General features: G+C 31.0%; 1 protein-coding gene across 2 annotated transcripts; it reads left to right on the top strand.

The window, feature by feature from the left end:
- Nucleotides 592-3,701, top strand: LOC109130016. Of its 2 annotated transcripts, XM_019239164.1 has the most exons (4): nt 592-815; nt 1,099-1,164; nt 1,562-1,620; nt 3,151-3,701. In XM_019239164.1, exons 2-4 carry the CDS (start codon nt 1,157-1,159, stop codon nt 3,420-3,422), a joined length of 339 nt encoding a protein of 112 aa, XP_019094709.1. In that variant the 5' UTR covers nt 592-815; nt 1,099-1,156; the 3' UTR covers nt 3,423-3,701. The 2 variants fall into 2 exon arrangements, with proteins under 2 accessions (XP_019094709.1, XP_019094708.1); XM_019239163.1 differs by lacking the exon at nt 592-815 and having other exon boundaries at nt 828-1,164.

The following is a 10,935-nucleotide window of genomic DNA, read 5'->3' as shown; positions in this document are numbered from 1 at the left end:
TCAACCACACAAACTAAATTTATGTTTACATGGGAGTAATTCTTACATTTCTCATCGGAGCCATCTAAAATCTCCATAGCCTGTTAATTAAATTTATATTTTGACATAAAAGACCAATCCCGAAACACTGATGAGATGATTCGAGTTGCTCTACTTTTCTTGAACTCTCGTCACTGATAAGCTAGCATCCAAATTGCATCAATTATATTTGTATCCAATTGCGGATAACAAAATGCTTACTAGATTTGTGGAAGCAGCATACATTCTAGAAAAATCTCGACAGTATTGTTTTCTTAAGTTTTTTTTTTTGTTTTTCTTTTGCTCATAGTGCCGGAAAAGTTATCTTCGAAAGAACTTTATGCGAAAAAATATTGATTACTAAGGGCATCTTCATCAGGGTCTCTGAACCATGGTCTCTGAAAGAAAATGGTTGAAAAATAAATCAAAAACAAATTAAAAGTGTAGAATCATCTCTGAAAAGAGAGTTTTTGAAGATGTTAAGAGACGCTACGTGGCTTCTCTAATTGGTTTAAATTTTATACATGATGTTTTTTTTTGCTCAGTCTTTCTCTCTTCCCCGACTTTGTTTATTTTTCTATTTCTTTCTCTCTTGCTCACGAGATGGTGATGGCGAAATCAAAGACAAACGATTTGCCTCATCCATATGGGTTATGAAAATGGAAGCTGATTGGCAAAGAAAATCGTCTTTCATCTATCTTGAGCTTCATCCATCTGGGTCCAATCTGCAAAATCATCGGCAAATTGGGGATTCATAATTGGAGATTTTGGTGAAACGATGTTCTATGCTTCTCCTGGTATGATTTTATCTTGATTAATTATGGTTGTTTAGATCTGATTAATATTAGGATTATATGAATTGGGAATTGGGAAATTAGGGTTCTTTGTTGTTACTGTAATTAGTGTTCTTTGAGTCAATATGCAGTATATTCTTCGGTCCTTCTCATGATTTAAGACGATTTTAGGCATTCCAACCTCTTACATATGTTTTGTTGATCTTGTTTGATGCGTTTATTGTAGTTAATTTGTTAATTTTGCTGACTTTTTTGTCCCTCTCATTGTGTCACGGTGTCACCGGAGATTTTCAGTTTTGTCACCGGTGGTTCTCTGTTTTTGAATCATCCTTCGCCTGAAATCCATGTACAGGTACTATTTTTATTTGTTCTTCCTCTTTCTCATGAAATTTGTACCGGTCTCTTGTTATGATAATCGTTTAATTACAGTGGTTATCAAATCGGTTATGAATTTTTGTGCTGCTGTTGTGATTGCCTTCGTTATTGCATCGTAGCAATGAGATTTGGTGATTTTAGGGTTCAGGGTTTAAGCTTTTAGGGTTTATCGAACTTGACTGGCTTAAGAGAGGTGGGTATAATAAGTTCATGCATATTTTTAATGGTTCTTTGGATTCACTAACTCACTGATTTCATGTTACTTGTTGATTCACTAACTCACTGAGCAAATTTTGTTATTTAATTGTGATCCTCTTGTCTGTTAGTTTCATTGTTTTGTGGTTTTTATTCTCACTTTCATTGGCTTTTTGCAGAGACCAACCATCTTATACAGGCAAGACATGGAGTGCTTCCATTTCACGAATGAATCAAGGTAAATTATCAACCCTTTTTTTATTTAATGGCTTCTTAGCATGGTACGATTAGGAAGGCTTTACATTTACTTCTGTCTACATCATGCTTGCTTGTTTTAGGGTTTAGGTAAAGTCATTGATTGCTTAACAACAACTTCCACTGTACACTAACAACCAATGATACTGTTAAATTAAAACCCTAGCCATTGAAACCTAAACACGAAACATTAGTTAGAGTAACAAAGGTTTAGGTTTCATAGTGACAACGTTCAATCTGTAGCCATTGCAACCTACGAAACATTAAATAGACTAAAATTGGGTTGTATTGTCACCTCCTAATCCGTAGCCATTAAAACTTAAACAGGAAACATTAACTATACTAACAGCATCTTGAGCCATTATATATGATAGTCCTCACTAAGAGTTTAACACACAACATAAACCATCCTTCCTTCTCTTTGGCAAAAATTAACCATCCGTCCTTCTCCTTTTAACAACCTAGTTATGGATTCATACAATCAGTCTTCAAGCTTCTTAAACCTCTTAACCAGTCAACAACCAAACAGTCAATCCCCATATTAGTATGATCCACGTTCACCTAGTACACAACTTGGATCATCAAATCTCCCTGCCTTTGCTACACAGTGGAGTGAAGATCCTAACCATGATGAGCACACAGTTGAAGACCGTAAAGAAAGGAGGAAATGGTCACCAACATAGGACGTTGTGCTCATCAGTGCGTGGTTAAACACCTCCAAGGATCCGGTTGTTGCGAATGAGCAAAAATTAGCAGCCTTTTGGAAACGCATTGCAGCATATTTTGCAGCAAGTCCAAAAGTTGCTGGTATGCAGAAGAGATAGCGGAATCATTGTAAGCAAAGGTGGTGTAAGATTAATGAGGGTGTATGTAAGTTTTTAGGTTGCTATGATGCTGCGACAAGACAGAAATCCAGTGGGCAGAATGAGAATGATGTTATGAAAGTGGCTCACGAAATATTCTTCAACGACTGCAAGGTCAAGTTCACACTTGAGCATGCATGGAGAGAGCTTCGCCATGATCAGAAATGATGTGAATCTTCTTCAAATAAAAGAAAGTGTGACGACCAATCTGCCCAGTCAGCAACCGCCGTGCCAGGCGAACTTGGAGAAGATGGAGCAATGGCTAGGCCTGCTGGTGTTAAGGCAGCAAAGGCTAAAAGGTCTGCGAGCAAGTCGTCGATTGTAGAAGGAGGGAATGCTCTTTTGGAGTTTCAGAGCATGTGGGAGATAAAGCAAAAGGACTTGGCAGTGAAAGACAAGCTTAGCAAGGAGAAATTGCTTGACAGTCTACTTGCAAAAACAGAGGCGCTCACTGAGATGGAAATGGCTTTGAAAGAGAAGCTAATTAACAACATGTTGGCTTAGCAAGGGGAAATAGCTTTGACAGTTCGCTGAACTGTTTGTTTGTTTCACTTTCAGTTTCTGTTTCTTTAATGGTCTTTAATAATGTTGTTCTTATTTTAGTTCTGTTTCTGATTTTAATGGCTTTAATGATGTTGTTCTTATTTCAGTGGATGCATTTGATGAATATCTCCGTCTTTCTGAAACAATGGCGATTTTATGCTTGGAAAACTTTGTTAAAGGCATAATAAGTTTATTTGGAGATGAGTACTTGAGGAGACCCACACCTGAGGATCTTCAACGACTACTTGATATTGGAGAGCTACGTGGATTTCCCGGGATGATAGGAAGCATCGATGTATGCATTGGGAGTGGAAGAATTGCCCGACTGCATGGAAAGGTCAATATACACGAGGCTCTGGAAAGCCGACAATCGTTTTAGAGGCGGTAGCATCACATGATATCTGGATACGGCACGCGTGTTTTGGACCTCCAGGTACATTAAATGATATCAATGTTCTTGATCGATCACCTGTTTTTGATGATATTTTACACGGCCGAGCTCCAAAAGTGAATTATATTGTCAACGGAAACGAGTACCATTTGGCTTACTATCTCACAGATGGTATTTATCCAAAATGGGCTACTTTTATTCAATCTATTCCAATTCCACAAGGTCCAAAAGCATCTTTATTTGCTACATATCAAGAAGGTGTACGTAAAGATGTTGAGCGTGCTTTCGGTGTCTTGCAAGCTCGATTTGCAATTGTCTAAAACCCAGCTCTTGTTTGGAATAAGGAAAAAATTGGAAATATCATGAGAGCGTGTATCATACTACACAATATGATAGTAGAAGATGAATGCGATGGGTACACTCTTTATGATGAATCAGAATTTGCACAAGTGGAATCAAACAGAAGTTTTTCTGTGGATTTCACATATTCTACAAGGATTTCAAACCTCACCAATGTGATGAGCATTCGAAGAAAAGTACGGAATCAAAATATACATCAACAGTTGCAAGATGATTTGGTTGAGAATATTTGGCAAAAATTTGGCCCTAATCAAGATTATAACTAAATGTTTTGTATTTTTATTTATAATATGTTTTTATGTCATGTATGTTTAAATTTTATGAAATGCAATTATTTCTCAGTGTTATAAAATATAAAATTAATTCTATTTAAATAATATTATTTTCGAAATAATATTATTTTATTTAAAATTTTAAAGAAACCCATGTGGTTTCTACCATTGGAGGCATCTAAATTTTATTGATTTTTTTTTTTTTTTGATCAAAGCTAAATTTTATTGATATGAATGGGTCTCTAAACTTAAAAACAAACAAATTTTATATCTAAAATATTGTTGAGAGACCATGAGAGTCTCTTTGCATTGGAGATGACCTAAGGGAGTTAAGGGAGTCGTGTTTTTCTAACGAATATTGACTCATTATTCAGCTTGGCTGACAATATATAATAATGGACGTAGTTTTTTATTTTACTTTTCTTTCAATCGATGGACATATAAAGGATATGAAAAAAATGTATATGTTTATTGTTTAGTTTTTGTTACTGATCAGTGTACTTTTAAAACTATATGTTATTAGTTATCATTAGGTAAGCTATGTGGTATCAAATATTTACAAACTTTGTAAGAAAATATCCCATGGTATTTGTTATTTAAATAATTAATAGGTAGATGTTTTAGGAAACCATTTACACCCCATTATGAAAAAGGTAAACATCAAATTCCAGAGTATATATGTATATATGTATGATCTTTGAGTATATTATAAGATATATATATATATATATATACTAGGGAGAGGCCCGCCCGTCGGACGGGTTTGGTTTTTTTTTTGTTTTTGCTTGATTTATTTATTTATTTTTTTAATCGTGTTTTCAATAAATCTGAATATACATAAAATTATTTGTTTTGTTATGTATTACATAAATTTGTTATTTTATTAAAAATTTATAATGTGCCTAAACTATAGCCTTATAACAAACTATTAAATACAACTATAAAAAACTAACTATTAGACGTATACATTGTTTATCTAATGTGTTGAGAGAGCACTTTTTGATTGTTAGTGGGAGAAGTGACCTTAGTGGTCTAAAATATTTGCTTTGGTATGTGTGTTGTGAATAAGTGGTCTAAAATATTTGTGTTGATGATTTTCTAGCCATGCTAGAAAAAAGCATTGGTGTCATGTTATGTGGTATAAAAGATATATGTTATATATGATTTTCTAGTCATGCTAGAAGAAAGCATTACTGTTATGTTATGTGGTATAAACGATTTCTGTTATATTAGGAGGTTGTAAATTCCGATTCACATTCATCACCTCAGCGCTTTGACAACATACCGGATCAAAAAGTTCACAATCTCGTAAAATTAGAGACCGATTGTAAGAAATAATTTATTTTATTATAAATAATATTGTTTTTCTTATAAGTGATGATAATTAAACTATAGATGTAATAGGAAATAGATAGAATTTTTTTTTAGAAAACACAAGGTTGGCTTTCTTCTTCTTCTTCTTCATTTTGGGTTTTAAGGTTTCCATATTTGACATGCATTGGCCAGTGCCATCATTATATTTTTGAGAATATTTGTTTTAGGGACAATAGAGACAATAAATAATATTTTTTTTATCTTAGCTTTATATTAAAGTGTAAGTTACATTTATATGATTAAATGGATTTTATTTGTGGTTTAATTGGAAATAATTTTTTCAGTTTTATTTTAAAGTGTGAGTTAAATTTATATGATTGAGTGTGTTTTAGTTGTGGTTTAATTGAATTTATTTTTCACTTTCATATTAAATTGTGAGTGAAATGTATATGACAAAATGTGTTTTATTTATAGTTCAATTGGAAATATTTTGTTTTGTTTAAAATATGAAAAAAAACAAATATGAACAAATATGAAGTCAACATTTTAATGCATGACAATAATTTTGACTGTTTTGTTTGTTAACCTTAAATACAATTTAAAATTTGTTAAAAAGTAATATTTAATGTATATATTTGTGGTTAAGAGACAGTTAAGATGTTTTAAAATTTTTTGTAATAGCCATTTGTAACCTATACACAAAATTTAATGCAAATTATAGGAAACTGAATATAATAATTTTAAATTATTATTATTTTTAATGAAATTGGATTATATTCAAAATTATAATTAAAATAAGGATGAATAGACACATGTCAATTATGTAGAATGCCAAATGTCACATTCTCATGCAAAGCTTTAGGAAAAGCTTACTTTATTATATAAGATATATATATATATATATCTTTTAGAGACGATTGAAATAACTTTACACTGACGCATATGGTTTATTAGATGATGAGGATCATATCATGTAAAACTTAATTAAGTACTAACTTATGAAATTTTAAGAGTGCCTTGGGACACAAGAAAAATTTAGAATCACAAAAAAAAAAAAAAGCGGAGATAAAATATTCAAACAAGAGGCAGATTACATTTGTTATTTATTTAATTAGAAACATAACAATGTTTCAGTTATTTACATAAGATAATTTGAAGAAAAATACCAAATACCAATAGTGAAGGTTTCCACGTAACCAATCCATTTATTATTTTTATTTACATAAAAGTGATCAGTTTCAAGAAAAAAATTAACGTTAACTTATCACTTATCAGTATGGTTTTTCTGTGTTTACGACCAATTGGCTGATCAAGTATTTCATTTCCAAGGAGAGCCTGTCCATTCTTCGTTTCGCAGCATGTCGCCTACCATTGGCATGTTCAATAGCCACTTCATCTGGTGGACCTTGTTGTGGATAGGCAGCTGGGTAATGTAGTAGCACTATTTCATTCGTGAGGTCTTTAATTTCATTTTCCTTCTCACACCTCATTTTACATTGCACATTGCACATTGCACAAGATTTCAAAAAATGAACAAAAAGAGTGTGAAACAATAAATTTGTGACGAACAAAAAGTTCTATGCATAGGAAGATCCCCTTCTAAACATATGAATCAATTATGAAAATGTCATTTTTCATGTTTTTTCTTCTAAATTACCGTTTTGCTTTAAATGTTATAGATTTACCATTTTTCAGGTTATAAATATACAATATATAACATGTGTTTTACTTGTTATGTTTGAATTTAGTCGGTTATATTTATTCTTACACTTAAGCATGTTTTATAAAATATGTATTTCAGCAAAACAAAATAATAAATTTGTAAAATGTTAAGCGTTTTCAAATGATCTGTAAGATTTGAGTGAAAATAGCACATCCACAATATCTAAGTAAGAAAATAGCAAAATCCTTAATATAATCCCTAATTATAACTCAAAACAAGAAGCAATTATATTTAAGACAAATGCCAGTTTTCACATTTCTATTGGTTGGGTGATTGTGCTTTCATCTTATGGAATATTTTTTTGAAAAGTTCACTCGATTTGCTCTTTAAAAGAATTTAAATATTTTGTATAAACTTATATTGAACTTGCCATTTTTTATAACAAAGTATTGAACTTGCCACTTTTCACATTTTGTAACATCTCGAACACAGTTTAGGGTAAATTAGTCGTTATTCGGTTTGTTTCAAAATTGCTCAGTTTAACTTGGTTTGGGTTTGGGGAGAAAATCTTAAGTCTTTTAAAGGCTTGACAAGCTTCTTTTCTTTGTGGGAGTTGTGCTTGTCTCTTCTAGAAAAGAAAGAGAAAGAGAGAGAAAGGTTGTGAGTTTGATCCTAAGAGCAAAGAGAGAGCTTTGAGGAGGGTTAAGAGAAAAAGAAGGGATATCCATCATCTATATGTGTTTTGGAAGAGTTAAGGAGGCTTTCTCATGGCTGTTATCAAGGTAAGTCGTGTTGTTTGGTGTTTAATCGACTAGGGAATTATTAGTCGTGAAAGATTAGGGTTTCTGGTGAAAAGGAGCTTGAAGGGAGGCTCTGGTCGTGGTTTTTGGGTTGGTGTCGCTCGACAGAATGGTGGTGTCTGTCGACACCAACCCTTATGTACGGACAGAGCGGACTTATCCGAGATGGCTACTTTGGAGAAACAATTGGAGGATGAAACGGAGTTCGATTTGGCTGAAATTTGGTGGGGAGCTTTGTAATGCTATCAGATTCGTATTCAACGGTGGATTTGAGGAATGAATGGTTAGTTTGTGAATTAATCGAAGGTTAACATAAACGTTTTCCATGGACGTGTGGTAGCAATGTTGGATCGTCGAACGACACCTTGGTGTTTAAAATATATTAGACAAAATGGCAGATCCAAAAAATGGTTAGCGAAATATTGAATTTTGAACAATATTTTGAAAGAAATGTAACTATTGATATGCTCTTATTTAATTTAAAAATAATTATATAAATTTATGTGAATTATGGAAGTCCCTTTCCCCAAGGGTTGACCAAGTGTTAATTAATGTTTTTACACTATGAGGTATGGGGTTCGAGTTCTAGATAATATGATTTATAATATTTATGCAGATTAATATAGACAAGTTGAAAGAGCACTTCATCGATGCGCAATTAGATCTGCTCGCCTTGATTCTAAGTATTGTCCATTATAAGCATGATGAAGGAAAGTCTATATAGTTCTCATTTAGATATTAAAAAAAAAAATGAGAACTTACCACTTTTCACATTTGTGCATTGTCTTATAAAGGAATTTAGCAAGCAACTGTTTCATTGATATGCTCATTTTAAAAGTTAAAAGAATTTGTAACTTGCTACTTTTCACACATTTCAGTTAATTAACTAATTTTATTTTATAAAATATTTTATAAGTAAGTCGTATCCTAATCTCTTTGCTATGTATTAGTGGTTATAAAAACACTGATCGACCATGGTTCACATGCCAAAGATATGGTTTCTATTTTTATTTTTTTTGGCCTACTACATACAAAATGCGAGCATTGAGAAGAAAGACAACTGTAAAATCTAACCATACTTTATTAAAAAAAAAAAAGAACAAAAAAAAATCTAACCATATAGGAGCCAACAGCCAAGAGAATTAGACTTGTTTAATTTATCGGTTTGTATATATACCCTGGAGTGTGGATTTAATCGACAAATTTTTGTTGACACATCTCTTGAGATATGTTTTTGTTACAAAAAGAGATAAGAACATGTCCAATGGTAATTTTTATTAGGGGTAAAAATTAAGAGCATGAACACTCATCGTTACTCTTAATTAAAAATTAAAAAATAATAATAAAGTAGATCAAAAAGCAAGAAGTGGTTCTTTGGCACGTACCGAAAAAATCGTTACTCAAGAATATGGAAGTTTGTGATTGGTCAGTTTTATTTTTATTGATTTATTATTTAAATATATAATAATATTTTAAAAAATAATTAAAATATATTAATTTGAGTAACGCTCATCGTTACTACCGGTAATGATGGTCTAAGAAACGTTTGTTCTAAAACCATGAAAATTGTTTCTCTTACGTGTAAAAGTGTACGATAAGTCAATTTTTTTAACAGTTTTTTTATTTAGATAATATCAAAAAATAATAATTAAAAATATATTATTTTGAGAGATGATGAGAGTTGCTAAGGGTATCATTAGTGGGGGTTACTATAAGGGTTGCTCATGTAATTATGCTTATTAAAAGATAATAAAAAAAGAAAGAGAAGAAAAAAGAAAAGTACCGTTTTTTGCTGGAGCACTTTAAGAAACGTTTCTCAACAGGTGTTATTTTTTTAGTGGTCCATATATTAAAATAAAAATAAAAAATGAAAAAGTGTAATAAAACTAATAGTTTTCTGTAAAATGTTTTCTCTGATGTAGATGGTCTAAGCGATGCAGATGGTCTACGTCAAATAGTTGATAAAATTTTCCACAAAAACCCAACATTTATTTTTTTGACAGCAACCCAACATCTATATATATAAAATTCATTTTACTCACTCCTGGTGCCACCACCTCAGCCACAACTTCTTTAATTTTTGTGGGCCTTACAAATTTTAATAAAGCCTTTAAACAATTATACAAATAATAAACTGATCCACTAGATTTAATCCAAAGTCTGTAGGTCCATCACTATTTCATCAAAAATCTGTAGGCTCAACACAATTTTTAAATCCTGCGGATTCAACCTGATAATATTTCATCCAAAGTTCAGCGGTGTGAACGAAACTCTAATTTTATTATTCAACCATAAAAAAAACTAAAGAAAAGAATAGAGCATTTATCCGATATATATGAAGTAAAACACTGAATTTAGAATAATATTATTACCTATTCGTACCTAACTTTCTTTCATGTATCGTTTATGCTTAGTTCTTTTACATATGCGTGCATCATATGGTTAAGACACATAATTATAAGAGACAAATAAAATATTTTTTTAGCAAGAAGACAAGAACTATGATTAGAATCTCCATTGATCTTGTAATTATATATCATCATTTCTAGCTACAAAAACATCCACCTAAGCAATTTTTTTAACTTTAAAATAAATTTAAAAAATTCATTTAGCGCATATTTATGTTAATTATAATTAATAGAAAGTTTAAATAAAAAATATAATTAGCAAAATAAATAAAATGTTAAAATAAAAAAACAATACTATAATTTTTTATTAGTGGTAATAGTATAATTAAAATTTTCTATTAAACTGATCATAATTAAAATTATAAATATATTATTGAGTTTTAGAATGGAAGTAAATTTTAAATTTATGGTAGAATAAAAAAAATTATGTAATTGTGTATTATTGAGTTGTGGAATGGAAGTAAATTTTAAAATTATCGTAGAATAAAAAAAATTCTGTAATTGTACTTATAAAATTTTAAACAGGAAAAATAAAATTAAAAGTGAAATGTTATTTTATAACATGATCAAAAAGGAAAAAATAATTTGATGTTTCGTTAATTAAATCAAATGCTTCTAATCCAAATTTAAGTATTAAAAGATAGTAATTAAAGAGAAAATAGTTATAATATATCTTGATAATCA

The sequence above is a fragment of the Camelina sativa genome, chromosome 17, assembly GCF_000633955.1.
Source record: "Camelina sativa cultivar DH55 chromosome 17, Cs, whole genome shotgun sequence".
NCBI lineage: Eukaryota > Viridiplantae > Streptophyta > Magnoliopsida > Brassicales > Brassicaceae > Camelina > Camelina sativa.
The sequence above is the reverse complement of the archived record's forward strand: the minus strand, read 5'-3'. Positions and strand labels throughout refer to the sequence as shown.

Excerpts from the sequence above, each read along its gene's own strand:
- LOC109130016 (XM_019239164.1), top strand. Across the intron at positions 1,621-3,150 it reads CATTTCACGAATGAATCAAG|TGGATGCATTTGATGAATAT; the intron begins GTAAATTATCAA and ends TTCTTATTTCAG.